This window comes from Lissotriton helveticus, chromosome 6 (genome assembly GCF_964261635.1).
Source record: "Lissotriton helveticus chromosome 6, aLisHel1.1, whole genome shotgun sequence".
In the NCBI taxonomy this organism is placed as follows: domain Eukaryota; kingdom Metazoa; phylum Chordata; class Amphibia; order Caudata; family Salamandridae; genus Lissotriton; species Lissotriton helveticus.
In genome coordinates this window covers 718,954,712-718,973,494 of record NC_136067.1, presented here as the reverse complement: position 1 = coordinate 718,973,494, position 18,783 = coordinate 718,954,712, and the positions used below count along the sequence as shown (strand labels likewise).

At 49.7% G+C, this 18,783-nt stretch overlaps 1 protein-coding gene across 2 annotated transcripts in view; it reads right to left on the bottom strand.

The window, feature by feature from the left end:
* PNISR (PNN interacting serine and arginine rich protein) overlaps positions 1–18,783 on the bottom strand; it is a 356,148-nt gene that overhangs the window by 246,941 nt on the left and 90,424 nt on the right. For both annotated transcript variants that reach the window (XM_078648213.1, XM_078648214.1), the window contains exon 3: positions 17,992–18,174. In XM_078648213.1, the coding sequence (XP_078504339.1) occupies positions 17,992–18,174 (183 nt within the window). The remainder of the gene's footprint in view (positions 1–17,991; positions 18,175–18,783) is intronic.

Sequence of the window (18,783 nt, the reverse complement as noted above, 5' to 3'; positions counted from 1 at the left end):
CCACTCTCACTCACGACACCCCCTCCCTTGCAACCAATCCCACAGAACATACCGCATCTCTTACCTTAGCATCCCCCCCCTCTCCCCTCCCATTCTCAGCCCCCACTACCTTCCTGCCACCCCCACTGTCTTCAGCCTTCACTCTCTCTTCAACTCACCGGCACCGTCTCCTACTGACGACACTACTTATGTCTCCCACCCCCCACCTACTTTACCCACACCCCTCGTCCACAAATACGCCCACACTTCGAATGCCATCCCACTCATTATCACCGCAGAACCTTCCAACAACGCTAGCATATCCCCCCCCCCCTCGATACCCTGCCCGCTTTCTAGCTCACTACCCAACCATTCACCAATGGCTCTCAAAACCAACGCCATCTCCAATCCTCCTCTTGACCTGACTTTATCTACCCTCCAACAAGTCAAAGAGGATCTCCTACAAGTCAAAAAAGATGTCCACGATATCAAAGACCTTCTCTTCTCACAGCCCAGTCTACCTCCCACCATCCCACTACCCTACAAACGACGCACCCTCCCTACATACCCTCGCCTCCAACGACCCCCGAGATGGCCGACTATCCCCGTTCGCAATAACTCCCACCGCCCCCGCCGTGTCCTCAACTCACTGTCTGACCGCGACCTATGCTCTCTCCTACGCTCTTATGGCCCAGGTCCGGTAAAACACATATCCACCACACAAGTCCCCATACCCACAATTCTCTCAAATCCCCTGAGGCTCCCAACCCATAACAACAGAGGTTCCATCCCTAACAACCTCAGAAAATTCCCCCTCTCTCTAGAAGGCTCGACCACCCTTCTCACTCCCAAACTCAAATGCATCGTACTCAACTGCAGATCGGCCTAGAGACACTCCTCCGACATCGCTGATCTTGTCTCAGCAATGGATCTGGACCTAGCCATTCTGACTGAAACGTGGCTTACTGAAGCCTCTACCCCGATAATGGACATATTAGTCCCCCCCCAATTATCACATCATTAGACTGGACAGGCCTGTCAAGACGGGCGGGGGAATTGCATGCATTTTTAGGAGCAACCTCTCCGTTACTAAAGCCGCCTCCCCCTCCCTTACCTCCTGTGAACTCCTCTGCCTCAATATCACCAGCGAGGGCAAACAAGTTTGTGCTTTACATCTCATCTATCACCCACCTGGTGACAACCTCATATTCACCCAACAACTCATGGACACGATCACATCCAATGCCGGTCGGCAGATCACCCAAGTCTACCTGGGTGACTTTAACCTCCACTGGAATAATCAGAAAGACACAGAGGTGAATAGTCTCAAAACTTTCCTTAATGCGCTTGACCTCACCCAAATATGCGATAGACCAACACACGACAAAGGCTCGATACTCGATCTCATCATCGCCAAAGAGGACTCTACCCAACTGGAGGCGATCCAACCCTGCGACTGGTCAGATCACCACATTATCACCTTCTTTATTAACGAAAAAGTTAAACCTAACCCGGTTCAACCCACCAAATCCAAAACCTGGAAAAGGGACATGAAGAATCTTAACCCCACTACCCTGCCTCCCCACATCGGCAGTCTCTTCCTTCCCCCTTCAGGTGTCTCGGATGTTCAATCACTGACCGACCACTACCTTGACTCTATGAAATCAATAGTCAATGAAGTTGCTCCATTGCAACTGAAGAGAGTCTCCAACAAAATTTCTAACCCCTGGTATGATGGCAGACTCAATGACGACAGGCGTACTATGCGAATGGCAGAGCGTACCTGGAGATCTGACCCCTCATCACTGCATCTAAAAACGCTTAAAAACAAGAGAAATGCCTACTTTAGGAAAATAAAGCGCACAAAGTCGGACTTCTTTAGCCGTCAGCTGGACCAAGCAAAAAACAGGCCAAGAAAACTGTTCGAACTAATTAAGACTCAAACAAAGACACAACCCTTACAATCAAACAACGCAACAAGCGACACCCCACACTGTGAAGCCTTCTCTGCTTTCTTTAAGCTAAAGACCGACAACATAAGAAACGACCTCGTCATGGATTTAAGCCGATTCCCCAACCACACCAGAATGTCTAACATTCAACCTAAAAACAAGGCATCCTGGCTGTACTTCGACACCTACTCGGAAGAAGCAATACACAAACTACTCTGCACCTTGAAGCCCTCTAATCACCTCACAGACCCCCTACCTGCTAATGCAGTAAAAGACTTCATCCCCTTGCTCCTCCCTCTTTGGACCAAAATCATCAACAGCTCCCTTCAACAAGGTCTCATCCCAGACTCCCTCAAGGTGGGGCAAGTCACACCTATACTCAAGAAACCCACAGCTGACCCGTCTGACCTGAACAATTACCGGCCCATCACCAATATCCCCACCCTGGCCAAACTGCTGGAGAAATGTGTCCAACTCCAACTAACAAAACACATTGACCAATTTGACCTCCTCAACCCTCACCAATCAGGCTTCCGAGCGAAACATAGCACGGAAACAGCTATGACACACATAATTGATGACGCCCTCCAAATCCTTGACCGCAATGAGTCCTGCCTCCTCATCCTTCTTGACCTCTCTTCAGCATTTGACACGGTCAAACATGAGAACTTATTGGAGCTGCTAAGCACTAGAATGGGTCTATCAGGAACTGTTCTCAAATGGTTTTCTTCCTTCCTTCATAACCGGTCGCAGAAGTTCAAGATCGACAATGTGCTATCTAAACCGGTGCCTGCAGATCTAGGTGTTCCACAAGGATCTTCCCTCTCCCCCACACTGTTCAACCTCGTCATGGAACCGCTCGCCACCTTGCTCCAAGCATCCAATGTTCAATTCCATAAGTACGCCGATGACACACAACTTTACCTAAAGCTACAATCCCCGGAAGATATCAAACTTCTGAATTCCACACTTAGCAACACACAATCTTGGTTGGCCGATAATCACCTCAAACTAAAAGCGCTGAAAACTGAGTTCCTACTCATCTCACCCCCGGCGAAAACTTCCACCACCCAAACTTGGCTCAATAACCTAACAGCACTCAATGTCCAACCTACTATCGTGGACTCAGCGAAATCCCTAGGCATCACAGTCGACGCCAAGCTCAACATGCAACAGCACATTAGCAAAGCCACAAAAGGGGCTAATTTTCAAATCAACACACTGAGGAAACTTAAACCCTTCCTCCCTGCCAAAGACTTCCAAACTGCTGTACAAGCTTTAGTCATCCCTCGCATAGACTACGGAATTGTAGCCCTCAGCGGACTCCCGCTTTCCACAACAGCACCCCTAAGAGCCTCCCTGAACGCTGCCGCGAGACTCATTACTGGCTCAAGAAAACATTCGCATATATCCCCAGACTTAAAATCTCTAACATGGCTGCCTTTTGAAGCCAGAATACAGCAAAAAATTGCAGTAATGACACACTCGGCCGTGCACCACAAGGCACCCAACTACCTCGCGCAAAAGTTGTCTATATCAGGAGGGTCGAGATCCAATCGTAGTACAAAAAATCTACTCCTGAAACCTCGCAGATTCCGGAAAGAAAAAACATACAAGCGCTCCTTCTCAGGAATGGCACCCAGGATCTAGAATGCGCTCCCTCCGGAAACCAGGCTTATCTCCTCCACTGCACTCTTCAAGAAAAAGGTGAAAACAATCCTTCTGGCCAAGATCTCCTGAACTTTATAGAGACTGGATCTGATACTCTGCATCGCTCTGTATCACTGATCACCTTGTTCTTTGGCACTATACTCCTACTTTATGATGTCACTACTACGCTACTCTCTTACTACCGACCAATATATGTTAACACTTTGGTGTATTGTCTCACCCTCCCGATGCCCCCACCCAGTGCTTTCTCTATCTTAAGAAATTGGTATAAGCCATGCACACATCCAAGGCTTTACCTAAACCCTTCTGTAGTGGGAGCAATGACTTGTGACGTCTTGTATTACTTGTTTACCTGATTGTATTTTGATATGTTTCTGTACATTATTGTTATCCTACTATGTTAGTAATTACTATGCTGCTCCCATTATCTTGTTCATTCCTGTTGCCCCTACCCCTGTATCTGTGAAGCGCTCTGATATCTGTAAGGATCTTGTTCGCGCTATATAAAACTTTGAATAAATAAATAAATAAATGGCCTGCTTCTGCAGGAGCTCCTATGCTTCTTCCTGAAGACGCTCTAGTTGTTTGTTTGCTAGTGGTCTACTTTTTGGTTTTCTGCTTGTTGGCCTCCCCTCCAACTCTATGCAGTATCCGATGTTGGGAATCCATTTGTCTGATGTGATTTCTCTCTATGTTTGGAGGTAAAATCTTAATTTTCCTCCCACTGGTGTTATGTGGTCGTAGGTGATTAGTTTGTGTAACACTTGATCCCTCTGTACGTGCTGCACCCTGGGATCTTTTCTGTGGGTGGGCACACAGAGTTTTTTTAAGTCACTTAGAGGCGTTCTGCTGACCCCCTCTTTTATTCTGTCCACGTCCATTTCCTCTCCCTCGAAAGGACTGGCCTCTTGGCTGGTACTGCCAGGACTGCTTATGCTGACCATGCTGAACTTGTGTGTCTGCCTGGTGCGCTTGTTGGAAAGCCTGGTGTGATGTACCTGGCTGGTTTCCACCTCTCCCGCTGGGTCTTCGTGACGGGGTGCCGCTTTTGCCACCTCTGAACTGCAATGCTCCCATGGACCTTGCTGTTTCGTTATCCTTTGAGTTCCTCAGAAGCGGTCGCTCCCCACACTGCTCCCTGCTTTGGTATCGTAGCGCTTATTGCCAGACTGCTCATTGCCATCGATTGATATTGCTCGCACTGCTTAATTATACTGTTTTCTACTCTATTGCTCGCACTGCTTAATTATACTGTTTAGCGCCGATTCTTCAGTCATCATAGCGCTATACTGCTCGACCGTTCTTTAATATCTATTTCTCCACTGTGTATTGCTCATCTTGCCTACTCTGATTATTGTTGCCTGATTGTGCTGCTCAGTTCATAGCGTTTTTACAAGGTTGTGCCCCAATCTCGTCCTGGTTCGCTTTTGGCTTGCTGCCATTTTGTTGATTGTTGTTGTGCCTCCCAGCCCGGCTCTCCACCCCGCTCCCGCCTCCCAGCTGACCCTCCCTCGCTCCGCCCCCCTCCACTCATGACAGAGACAATCACGCGCAGCGTGAACGCACAGCCCATGCGCGCCAAAGGTAAGCCCGTCTACGCCCGTCCGTGCCTGGACCGCGCCCAGCGCCAGACCCCCTGCTCCCCACAAAATCCACCCCACCCGCATAACGTACGACGCCGCAAGCCTCTCAGCACTTAACCCCGGCCGACCACCAAACTGCTACCAAGCCGCCCCAGGACACACCCATGGTCCCTTCACCTGCCACTCCTGCAAGTTCGAATGCATCAGGACCCACACCAAATCCTCAAACTCCAAACAGAGCTCCGACACTAACCACCTGAAGTGCATCCTACTCAACACCCGCTCGGTCCACAGACACGCCATTGAACTTTGGAACCTACTCGACACCACATCGCCAAACGTCGCCTTTCTTACAGAAACCTGGATGAACGCCTCATCAACTCCCGACATCGCCATAGCCATCCCTGACGGCTACAAGATCATCCGAAAGGATCGCATAAACCAAACAGGAGGAGGCATCGCCATTGTTCATAAAAACACCATCCGCATCACGACCAGTACCGACGACAACCTCGCAGCCGCCGAACACCTTCACTTCCAGATCCACACCGACCCCAAGACCACACTCAGAGGCACCCTCATCTACAGGCCACCAGGATCCCGCACACAATTCAGCGAAGACATCTCTGACTTCATCAGCCCACACGCCCTCCCCTCCGAGGACTACATTCTACTGGGAGACCTCAACTTCCACCTGGAAAAGAACAACGACAACAACACCACCACCCTTCTGGACAACCTTGCTAATCTCGGACTCAAACAACTTGTCGACACCCCCACCCACTATGCCGGACACACGCTCGACCCAATCTTCACCTCCAGCAAGCGCATCTCCTTCATTCACACTACAGCTCTCCATTGGACGGACCACAGCTGCGTTCACTTCAACTACAAAAAGACTACGACCCTCAACCACCCACAACCAAGTCCCCGCAGAAACTGGAACAAAATTACCACCGACCAGCTCTTCACATCGCTCCACCAAAACCCTCCTGCCAAATCATCGGACCCAAACCAAGCAGCCACTAACCTTACACAATGGATCACCCACAGCGCCGACGTATTAGCACCCCTGAAAAACGATCAAATCAAGCAAAAAAGCCCCCTGGTTCAACAATGACCTTAAGAAATCCAAGAAGATCTGTCGCACCCTCGAGAAAGCCTGGCGAAAAAACCCAACCACTGACAACCTGGCCACCTTCAAGAACGCCACCCGCAAACACCACCAACTGATCCGATCCACCAAGAAATCAGCATTCAAGGATCGACTCGACAACAACGCCCACAACAGCAAGGAACTATTCAACATCTTCAAAGAATTTACCAACCCCACCGCCGGCACCAACGATATCACTCCCTCCCAAGACCTCTGCGACTCCCTAGCCTCATTCTTCCACAACAAAATCGCTGACATACATAACAGCTTTGGAAACCAATCCGGAGACCAGTCCACCCAACCCACCTCCGAACTACAACCCCCCTCCAACTACCTTTGCGCCTGGAACGCAATCACCACTGAAGACACCATCCGCCTGATGAACTCCATCCACTCAGGATCGCCAACTGACCCATGTCCCCACCACATTTTCAACAAAGCTGACTCCATTATCGCACCCCATCTCCGAGACGTCATCAACTGCTCCCTCAACTCCACTACCTTCCCGGAAAGCTGGAAACATGCCGAACTCAGCGCCCTCTTGAAGAAACCCACAGCAGACCCCCCTGAACTCAAGAACTACTGCCCCATTTCGCTCCTCCTATTCCCTGCCAAAGTCATCGAGAAAGCTGTCAACAGTCAGCTCGCCGCCTTCCTCGAATACAACAAATCCCTCGACCCTTCACAGTCCGGCTTCCGAGCCAAACACAGCACCGAGACCGCCCTCATCGCAGCAACAGACGACATCCGAACTCTACTGGACAACGGAGAAACAGCTACCCTCATCCTACTTGACCTCTCCGCAGCCTTCGACACAGTCTGTCATAGCACCCTTATACAACGCCTCAGCAACGTCGGAATACAAGGAAAAGCATTGGACTGGATCATCTCATTCCTCGCCGGAAGAACCCAGAGAGTCCGCCTCCCCTCGTTTAGATCAGAGGCCACCGAAGTCATCTGCGGCGTACCACAAGGATCATCACTCAGTCCCACCCTCTTCAACGTATACATGAGTCCCCTCGCATCAATCGCGCGCCAACACAACCTCAACATCATCTCCTACGCAGACGACACCCTGCTGATCCTCTCCCTCACCAAAGACCCAAACACCGCCAAAACCAACCTACATGAAGGGATGAAAGACGTAGCCGAATGGATGAAGAACAGCCGTTTAAAACTGAACTCGGACAAAACGGAAGTCCTCATCTTAGGATCATCCCCCTCCGCCTGGGACGACTCATGGTGGCCGCCGGCCCTGGGAAACACACCCATACCAACGGACCACGCACGTAACCTGGGATTCATCCTGGACTCCGCCCTCTCAATGACCAAACAAGTCAACGCCGTCTCATCATCATGCTTAAACATCCTACGCATGCTCAAAAAAATCTTCCATTGGATCCCCACCGAAACAAGAAAGACGGTCACCCACGCACTGGTCACAAGCCGACTGGACTACGGAAACACCCTTTACGCCGGAAGCACAGCCAAACTACAGAAAAAACTCCAACGCATTCAAAACGCCTCAGCAAGACTCATACTCTACATCCCCCGCCAAGCTCACATTTCTGGTCACCTGAAAGACCTCCACTGGCTCCCCGTCAACAAGAGAATAACGTTCCGTCTCCTCACCCACGCACACAAAGCCCTCTACGACCTAGGACCGAATACCTCAACACGCGCCTGTCCTTTTACACCCCCACCCGCCAACTACGATCGTCCAATAAAGCCCTCGCCGCAATTCCACGCATCCAAAGATCCACCATGGGGGGAAGATTCTTCTCCTACTTAGCGGCCAAGACCTGGAATTCTCTCCCCACCCACCTCCGCCTTACACAGAACCACCTCTCCTTCAGAAAACAACTAAAAACTTGGATATTCGATAAGTAAAGTACCCCCCTTCCTCAAGCGCCTTGAGACCCTCTGGGTGAGTAGTGCGCTATACAAATGTTAAACTTGAACTTGAACTTTTTCAGTTGGCTGAGCTTCTCATCAACTGGTGCTCCAAACCAGGTTTCGCCGTGGAACGGTGTCTTCAGGATGCAGGTGCTGCACCTCGGGCTTGAAACCTGAAATCCTGAACCAGGCGTGTCTCCTCTCAGTGATGCCCATCATCATGAGCCTGCTGGAGGTATCTGCTCCATCCAGGGCAGTCTTGAGGTAAGAATTTGCAGCGTTCTTCCCCTCCTCCACCAATTTCTCGGCCTTTTGCCTGGAATCTTGGGGCGGGTCTTTTACCAACTGACCGAGCTCCTCCATGATCTGGTACATGTGCCTGTTGAACAGGGCGTTGGAATTCACCATGCGCCAGTGGGTTGCGGCATTCCGTTCAATCCTTCTGCCCACCAGGTTCATCCTCTTGCTTTCCTTATCTGGAGGTGCCCCAGAAGTAGTGGGCACGTTTTTTCTTGCTGTGGCTGTGATGATGGAGTCTGCTGAGACCGTGCCCTGAATGTAGGGTGGGTCTTTTGACAAATGTTTGTATTTTTTCTCCGTCCTGGGGGTGACCGCCTTGCATGTTGCGGGCTCCTTGAATGCTTCCCTTCCCTAAGCCAAGACTCTGTCGAGCATGGGGAGGTACTGGCTCTTCGTTTGGGTGGGGAGCAGTGTCTCTAGAAGGAAGTCTGCTTTCTGCTTCTCTTCGTCGAGCTTGAGCCTGAATGCCGCTGCGGCAGTCTTTATCACCGAGTTGTAGGCCCCGATGTCGTCCGGCGGCGAGGGCCTCGAGGGATATGCGTCGATGGCCTCCTCTGGGCTTAAGGTGTCGACATCCAGATAATCCACATCCTGTATTTCAGAGGGAGCAGAAAAAAAAACATGAGAAATTCCCCTATGGCTATATCATTTTACATTCGACACAGTTCAAAAGAACATCTACCAAATACCTTCATTGGATAACACAGATACTATAGTTTTTATGTCATTTTCATTATTTTCTTTATTTGTTTTTTATTTTTTATATATGTAAACATTTTCTTTTTTCCATATACTTTAAATTGAGTACTTTCACTATATCAAAAGTAGTTTTTTTCCAACATTCATGTAGTTTTTAAAAAAGTACAGTACATTTTACAAATATTTTAAGAGCAATTGAATCAATCTATTTTAAATAAACCCTGATAACCACACATATATCAACAATCATTCTCTATGCATACATCCTTCAAATCATGCTACATTCAACAACTAGTTTCTGCGATGGAGGTAGTCACAAATTTCATCTGGACTACCTCCATCGCAGAAACTAGTTGTTGAATGTAGTATGATTTGAAGGATGTATGCATAGAGAATGATTGTTGATATATGTGTGGTTATCAGGGTTTATTTAAAATAGATTGATTCAATTGCTCTTAAAATATTTGTAAAATGTACTGTACTTTTTTAAAAACTACATGAATGTTGGAAAAAAACTACTTTTGATATAGTGAAAGTACTCAATTTAAAGTATATGGAAAAAAGAAAATGTTTACATATATAAAAAATAAAAAACAAATAAGAAAAAATAATGAAAATGACATAAAAACTATAGTATCTGTGTTATCCAATGAAGGTATTTGGTAGATGTTCTTTTGAACTGTGTCGAATGTAAAATGATATAGCCATAGGGGAATTTCTCATGTTTTTTGTTAATTTTGTCCTCTCCTTTCCCTGGCTAAAAGTAAATAGAGGGGGTCCCAAACTTCTTGCTATTTCAGAGGGAGCAGACCCGGGGTCCGTCCTGCTGTCCTCTTCCTCCTCATAGTCGTAACTATAGTAGGGACTCTCTTCCTCTTCCTGGTCGATTTCCTCGACGTCAGCCGCCTGTTCCTCGGCGTCATAGTCTTCCTCCTCGAACACCTCTACAACCTGTGCCTTGGTTTTGTGGGGGATCGTGTAGACCTTCATCTTGGCGTTGAATTCCTTCTTCCGCTGCAAGATGCTTTCCAATTCGGCCTCGAGGCGCCTTTTCTTTTTCTCCATCTCAGCTGCGTGTTCCGCGTCGGATGGTTCGGCCGCTCTTTTCGGCGGTTGGCTCGGCGCCGAGCTGATCCTCGTGTCGAAGGCTTCGTCGCCGAACTGGATTTCGTATCTCTGGTCGGCGTGGGCCTAGAAAGTGCTTTAGGGTCCTTCTACCTCGGCGCCGAACGATCCTTTTCGGGAACGTTTTTCGACGACTTTTGCTGTTCAACAGCCCTCGGCGCCGGGGACTCCTCAGAGTATCCGCTGGGCCTGGATACAGCAGCGGGCGCAGAAGTTTTTGGCGCCGGCGCTTTCGAGGTCTTGCCCTCGTTCTTTCGAGACTCAGAGTCTCTCGGGTGTTTAGGGGCCGTAGAGTCTCCTACCTTATCAGAAGTCTTGGTATTATCGGTCTCTACGACCGTGTAGCCGTCGTCTTTGGCGGCGGCGTTGTCCTCTTCCTCGGAAGACATCCCCAGATCGTGAAGGGATGGAGTCGGGGATTTGCCCTGCAGGGTGGCGTGCGCTACCCTCTGCCTCGCTCTCACACGAAGGGTCTTCGGGCTGAAGACGGAGCAGGCGTTGCAGTCCTCGCTCCCGTGGTCGACCGGTAGGCAAAGGTTGCAAACCGGGTGCTCGTCCTTCTGCGCGTACTTGTGGTGGCAGTTACGGCAGAACTTGAAGGGCGTGTTGTCCATCTTGAGCGCTCAGGGTGCCCCCTGGTCGTGCGTTCGTCGACAGGCGTCGAAGTTCTCTCCTTCTCCTTCGTCGGCCCTTGGTTGATGAAGTCTCTTGAAGTCTTCTGAGTTATTTTCCTTCCAATTTCTGTATTCGTCGTCTACTTTCTCCAAAAATGTCTGGAGCCCAAACGGGAACGATCCAGACCCGACCGCGGAAAAAAGAATCTGAAGATGGCGCCCAAGAGTGGGAGCTTCCGCAGGAAGCATGCCGACGTCACCGGAAATACACCCAGAGAGGTGGGACGCCGACGCCCACCTGGGCTACAAAAAAAAAAAAAAAAAACGAAGAAAAGACTACGATTCCGGACCCAACCACAAGACCGCGGAATAATGCACAGCATAGTGAATCCAGAAAGATTCACGCTGCAAAACTCGCCTTTATAAACTTTCAATTTCTCTTCTAACGGAGAAACCAGTGTTGGCATTTGTAGGTGAAAACGAATAGTTTTCTTACCTGTCGGTGTAGTTTTGCAGCTTGAAGATCTTTCTGGATTCACTATGCTGTGCATTATTCCGCGGTCTTGTGGTTGGGTCCGGATTCGTAGTCTTTTCTTTGTTTTTTTTTTTTTTTTTCTCTTTGCCCAGGTGGGCGTCGGCGTCACACCCCCTTTGGGTGTATTTCCGGTGACGTCGGCATGCTTCCTGCGGAAGCTCCCACTCTTGGGCGCCATCTTCGGGTTCTTTTTTTCCGTGTTTCTTTCGTTTCCGAAGTAATGGCAATGTTCTTCTTAGTTTGTATTTACCGCTTTGTATTTTCAAAGTCTATTCTTTAGTTAACCACCTCTTCTCTCTCCAGCCTCATCTTTCTGGCGGAGGTGGGTGGGTTCGCTAGTGAATCCAGAAAGATCTTCAAGCTGCAAAACTACACCGACAGGTAAGAAAACTATTCGTTTTGCAGCGTGAATCTTTCTGGATTCACTATGCTGTGCATAGATTTTGTAGCGGTTTCTCATCTCTGTGGCGGCTGGGTGGAAGATGAGCGTTGGGTGTTGAATATGTGCTGTAGCACCTTCTGTCCCACTTGAGCTTCCTTGTTCATTTGTATGTCCACACAGTAGTGCTTCGTGAACGTGTGCACCGAAGCCCATGTTGCCGCCAGGCATATGTCCTCTATGGGTGTGTTAGCCAGGAAGGCTATTGTAGCGCCCTTCTTCCTGGTGGAGTGGGCACGTGTCCCCTCAGCCAGTTCCTGTCCTGCCCGTTTGTGGCAGAGTTGGATTGTTTGTGCGATCCATCGTGCAATGGTCCTTTTGGTTACTGCTTTGCCCATGAAGCTGTTTGCGAAGGACACAAAAAACTGTTTCGTTTTCCTGTGCCCCTTTGTCCTTTCAATGTAGTGCATGACTGCCCTTCTGGCGTCCAGGGTGTGCAGAGCTCTCTCTGCGCTGGTTGTGGGTTTTTGGAAAAAACTCGGTATCTGTATAGACTGGTTCATGTGAAAATTGGATACCACCTTCGGCATGAAGTGTGGGTCAGTCCTCATCACAACTCTATCGTTGTGTATTTGTATGTATGGTTCTTGTAGCGTCAGCGCTTGAAGCTCGCTTACTCTGCGTAAGGACGTTATCGCAACCAGGAAGGCTGTTTTCATAGTTAGCATCTTTAGGGAGGCCTTGTGAAGTGGTTCAAAGGGCTCTTTCATGAGTTCCGTTAGGACTGTGTTCAAGTTCCATGCAGGTGGCGGCACCCGCTTGGGTGGTGCGATCCTTTTCGCTCCTTCTAGGAATCTCTTCACCACCTGTGATGTGAAGAAGCTCCTGCACGTTTCTCCCCTTGTGTAGGCTACTATCGCTGCCAAGTGAACTCTTAACGAGGATGAGCTAAGGTTCTTCTCCAGTAAGTGCGTCAGGTACCTTAGCACTGTGGAGTCCCTCTTCATCTTATTGTGGAGTCTTTCCTGTCTGCACCATATTGTGAATCTTTTCCATTTCGCAACGTAGCACTTTCGAGTGCTGGGCCTTCGTGCCTCCCGAAGTACCCTCAGGGTGCTTTCTGGTAGTCTCAAATGTGCGAACTCTATGTCCTCAGGAGCCACGCTACTAGGCTCATGCTCTCTGGCTCTGGATGCAGTACCTCTCCGTTCTGCATGGACAGTAGATCTTTCCTCCTGCTGAATCTGTGGGGTGCACACTGTGTCATCTCCATGATCTGCGAGTACCAGGTCTGCCTCGCCCACTGCGGTGCGACCAGTATCAGTGTCATGTTGCTCGCTCTGCACTTGCTCAGTACTCTGTGCATCAGTGGTATCGGGGGAAAGGCGTAGGCAAATGTCCTTGACCAATCTATCCATAGGGCATTCCCCAGTGTCCCCTCCTCGGGCTGCCTGGATGCGAAGTTTTGGCATTTTGCATTCTGGCGTGTGGCAAACAGGTCCACCGATGGTGTCCCCCACCTGTCGAACAGGTATCTTGTCTCCTGAGCATTGAGCTCCCACTCGTGGGATGCCGATGTCTGCCTGCTGAGCCAATCGGCTTGTATGTTGTCCTTCCCTGGTAGGTGTATGGCTAGCAGGTCTATCTTGAGAGGGATGGCCCATCTCCATATCTCCTGCGCCAGCGTTGAAAGCGGTGCGGACTGTGTGCCCCCCTGCTTGTTGATGTAGAACATCGCAGTGGTGTTGTCTGTTTGTATCAATACCCTGTGCTTGTACAGTCTTGTTTGAAAGGCCTTCAGTGCAAGGAAGATTGTCTTCAATTCTAAGTAATTGATGTGCTTTGTGGCATCCGTCGGTGTCCACAGTCCCCTCACCTTGAGCTCCTCCATGTGAGCGCCCCATCCCTTCAGGGATGCGTCTGTGGTGATGGTCACTGTTGGCGTTGGGGGCGTTAGAGGCTTTCCCCTTGCTATGTTCTCCATGGTCCACCATGTCATCTCCTTCTGCACTGCGTGCGTTACAACCACTAGATCCTCCCAACTGCCTGTAGCTTGTGACCATTGCTCCTGTAGCCATTCTTGAATGGGTCTCATGTGGAGTCGTACATTCGGTACCAGGTGGATGCATGATGCCATCATCCCCATGATCTTGCTCGCCGTCCTCACTGTCCGAGCTTGTCCCTTCCGGTAGAGGCGAGTTTCCTTCACCAGCGCCCTCGCCCTCTTCTCGCTGGGGAACACCTTGCCCTGTAAGGTGTTGATCTGTGCTCCCAGGAAGATCTTCACTTGTTCCGGCTCCATTGATGATTTCTTCCAATGGATGGAGAACCCCAGGTTTATGAGCGTGCTGGTCACTGTATGTGCGTGCAGCTTGCATTTCTGGTATGAGTTTGCTTTCACCAGCCAGTCGTCCAGGTAAGGGTATACATGTATTCCCTGCCTTCTTAGGTGCGCTGCGACTGCTGCGAGGCACTTTGTGAAAACTCTTGGTGCCGATTTTAGACCGAAGGCCAGTGTCGTGAACTGGTAGTGGCTTTCTCCGACGGTGAACCTGAGCATGTGCTTGTGCTTCCTGTTCATTGGGATGTGCAGGTATGCGTCTTTGAGGTCTATAGTGACCATGAAGTCCCCGGTCTGCAACTGTGGGAGCACCTCTTGCAGGGAGGTCATTTTGAATTTTTGCGTTCTTATGAATTTGTTCACGAACCGTAAATCGAGAATGGGCCTCATTGTCTCGTCTACTTTTGGTACCAGGAAGTATGTTGAGTATACTCCTGTGTTTCTTTCCTTGAAGGGTACCCTTTCTATGGCCTGCTTCTGCAGGAGTTCTTTTGCTTCTTCCTGAAGGCACTGCAGCTGCTTGCTTGCTAGCGGCTTTCTTCTTGGTTTTCTGTTTGTTGGCCTCGCCTCCAACTCTATGCAGTATCCGAATTGGATAATGTTGAGGATCCATTTGTCTGATGTGATTCCTCTCCACTCCTGGAGGTGGAATCTTAATCTTCCTCCCACTGGTGTCCTGTGGTCGTAGGTGTCTAGTTTGTCTTGACCCATCTGTACGTGCTGCCCCCTGGGATCTTTTTTGTGGGTGGGCACACGGATTTTTTTGAAGTCACTTGGAGGTGGGCTGCTGGCCCCCTCTTCTATTTTGTCCCCGTCCATTTCTCCCTCGAAAGGACTGGCCTCTTTGTTGGTACTGCCAGGGCTGTTTCTGATGGCCCTGCTGACCCTGCGAGTCTGCCTGGTGCGTTTGCTGGAAAGCCTGGTGTGATGTACCTGGCTGGTTTCCGCCTCTTCCGCCGGGCCTCCGTGACGGGGTGCCCCTCTTGTTCCCTCTGAACTGCAATGCTCCCATGGATCTTGCTGTTTCGTTATCCTTCTTAAGTTGGCTGAGTTGCTCATCAACTGTTTGTCCGAAAAGCGTACTGCCGTTGAATGGTGTGTTCAGGATGCTGTGTTGCACCTCCGGTTTGAAACCGGATATCCTGAGCCAGGCGTGTCTCCTTTCCGTGACGCCCATCATCATGAGCCTGCTGGCGGTGTCTGCCCCATCCAGGGCCGTCTTAAGGCAAGAATTTGCAGCATTCTTCCCCTCTTCAATTAGCTTTTCGGCTTTCTGCTTGGCATCCTGGGGCAAGTCCTTCACCAACTGCCCCAGTCCCTCCATGATTTGGTACATGTGTCTGTTTACCAGGGCGTTGGAATTAGCCATGCGCCAGTGGGTCGCGGCATTCCGTTCGATCCTTCTGCCCACCAGATCCATCCTTTTGCTCTCTTTATCCGGTGGCGGGCCCGAGGTAGTGGGTACGTTAGCCCTCCTCCTTGCTGTGGCCGTGATAATGGAGTCTGCGGAGACCGTGCCCTGAATGTAGGCCGGGTCCTTTGCGGCATGCTTGTACTTCTTCTCAGTTCTGGGAGTTACTGCCTTGCATGTTGCGGGCTCCCTGAAAGCTTCCTTCCCCTGAGCCAAGACGCTCTCGAGCATCGGGAGGAACTGGCTCCTCGTTTGTGTTGGGAGCAATGTTTCCAGAAGGAAGTCTGCTTTCTGCTTCTCTTCGTCGAGCTTGAGCTTGAAAGCTGCTGCGGCAGATTGTATCACCGCGTTGTAGGCCCCGATGTCGTCCGGCGGCGAGGGCCTCGAGGGGTAGGTGTCGACCACCTCCTCCGGGCTGTCGGTGTCGACATCGATGTAATCTACCTCCTGAAGGTCATAGGGCGCCGACTCTGTGTCTGTCCTGCCCTCATCTTCCTCCCCATAGCTGTAGCTCTCGTGGGGATTCTCGTACTCCTCCTGGTCGTCGAACACCTCGACGTCCTGGTCTTGCTCGGTGACTTCGGCGACCTCTTCTTCTTCCTCCTCGACCGCCTCCAGCACTGGTGGCTTGGTCTTGTGAGGGATCGTGAAGGCCTTCATCCTTGCGTCGAAATCTTTTTTCCGCTGCATGAAGTTCTCCATTTCTGCCTCGAGGCGCCTTCTTTTCTTTTCCATCTCGGCCGCGTGTTCCGCGTCGGATGGTTCCGCCGCTCTCTTCGACGGATGGCTCGTCGCCGTGCCTCTCGGAGTCGAAGTTTTCGACGTCGAACCGGATATCGGGTCTCTGGTCGTCGTCGACAGTTTCGGGTCTTTCTCCCTCGTCGATCGATCCTTTTCGGGGACGATTTTCGACGTCTTCTGCTGATCAGCAGCTCTCGGCGCCGGGGACTCCTTCTCTGAGGATCCGCTGGGCCTGGGAGTAGTCGCGGACGCCGCCTTTTTTGGCGTCGGCGCTTTCGGGGTCTTGCCCTCGATTTTTCGAGACTCAGAGTCTCTCGGGTTCTTGGGGGCCGAAGAGTCTCCTACCTTGTCAGAAGTCTTCGTGTAATCGGTCTCTACGACCGTGTAGCTGTCGTCTTCGGCGGCAGCGTTGTCTTCTTCCTCGGAGGACATCCCCAGCTCGTAGAGCGACGGGGTCGGGGCCTTCCCCTGCAGGGCGGCGTGTGCTACCCTCTGCCTCTCTCTCACACGAAGGGTCTTCGGGGTGAAGGCGGAACAGGCGTTGCAGTCTCCGCTTTCGTGGTCCACCGGTAGGCAAAGGTTGCATACCGGGTGCTGGTCCTTCTGCGCGTACTTGTGGTGGCAGTTACGGCAGAACTTGAACGGCGTGTTGTCCATCCTCGAGCGTCCAGGGCCTCTCTGGTCGCGTGTTCGTCGACGGTCGTCGAAGATCTGGATGGAAAACGCCTTATCTTTGCTTGTCTTTCGTCGGTGAAGTCCCCTGGAGTCTTCAGATGACTTCTCCTCGTCTTTTCTGTATTTTTCTTTCTTCTTTCTCCAAAAATGTCTGGAGCCCAAACGGGAACGATCCAGACCCGACCGCGGAAAAAAAGAATCTGAAGATGGCGCCCAAGAGTGGGAGCTTCCGCAGGAAGCATGCCGACGTCACCGGAAATACACCCAAAGGGGGTGTGACGCCGACGCCCACCTGGGCAAAGAGAAAAAAAAAAAAAAAAACAAAGAAAAGACTACGAATCCGGACCCAACCACAAGACCGCGGAATAATGCACAGCATAGTGAATCCAGAAAGATTCACGCTGCAAAATATTATAGATAGCCAGATCTGAAATATTTTAAATGGCAGAGCCTGTCCTTCAAATGATAGGGCTTATTCCAGGATATCAAACAATAAACAAGTGTGGATCTGAGCACCCAGGAAAAGATGTTAAATTCTGCAGCTACCATTTGCATTGAATTAGAAAAAGATGTGAGGTGCTTCAGATGGAACAGTCTTAGGTGGCAAACTCAAGGTTAACGAGAACTTCCTTGGGGTCCCTCAAAGGCCCAGATTATCAAAACATTTTTTATGGCTGACATGGTTCAATCAATAGCTGGTCAGCCTAAAGCCAAATTCAGACCTGCATGCACCAGCAAGAAAAGATTTTTTAGTACAGTGCCTGATGTCAGGCCTTTATCACCTATCTTAGTACCAAGCATAAACACAGAGCAAGAACAGAATTTCCATATTTTATCACGGTTACATCATATCAGTTCCTACTGATTCAACATAAAACAATGGAAATACTAAAAAATAACCAAGTACATCAGTCAATAAAAGGCCTACACAAACCTGGCTGCCACATTCTGTTAAAGTTTGGATCGGACTGGAAACCGCCATGGTTGTTTGGTTCGGCTTCTATTACTGTAACATCTTGTCCATTTGGTACGAGTGCTTGTTGCCCCACAACGTCAGGACCAGTAGCTTCACGTTGAGCAATCCATGCCTGAGCTAAAGCAGCCCAATCAATTTGACCTAGAGTAAATTAATAAAGCATTAGTTTGAACATAAATATGTAAACAACTGAATAGTTTTTTTAAATCAGAGAGGTCAAATTACAAACAAAAAATACACATCATCAAGATTACAAAAAGAAATGATCACAGATAAAGGGAACGGGTTTAGAAAACAGCACTGAAATGACGGAGAATATATAAAAAAAATGTGGATGGTCTCAATTGTAGGGGGAAAATATTGCATTAGCACTTCCAAGTTACATTCATTTCTTGTCGGGTCATTAAATGACAGCCCCCCACCCTCTATAATGAGCCTTTTTTGATGTTTGCTTAAGCTTTCAAAACCTTATTTTTCCACAAAAGTTATCCGGGCCAAATTTGTGTCATTTTCCCCCACATGCTGGGGATTCTAAAAAGTACTCTGGGTTTGTGCATTTCCCTGGACAGAACTGAACAAATAACCAAAATGTACCAAACGTTTGCTTTTTCTTTTAAATGTGAAAAACTGCTGTGCAAGAAAGTGAATATTTGTTTTGTAAAAATAGCACAAAATAAAGATTACTGGTCTAAGATTGCCATCTTCTCAGCATTCCAGAACCAGCAACGTTTTAAAAAAAAATTCTAACCA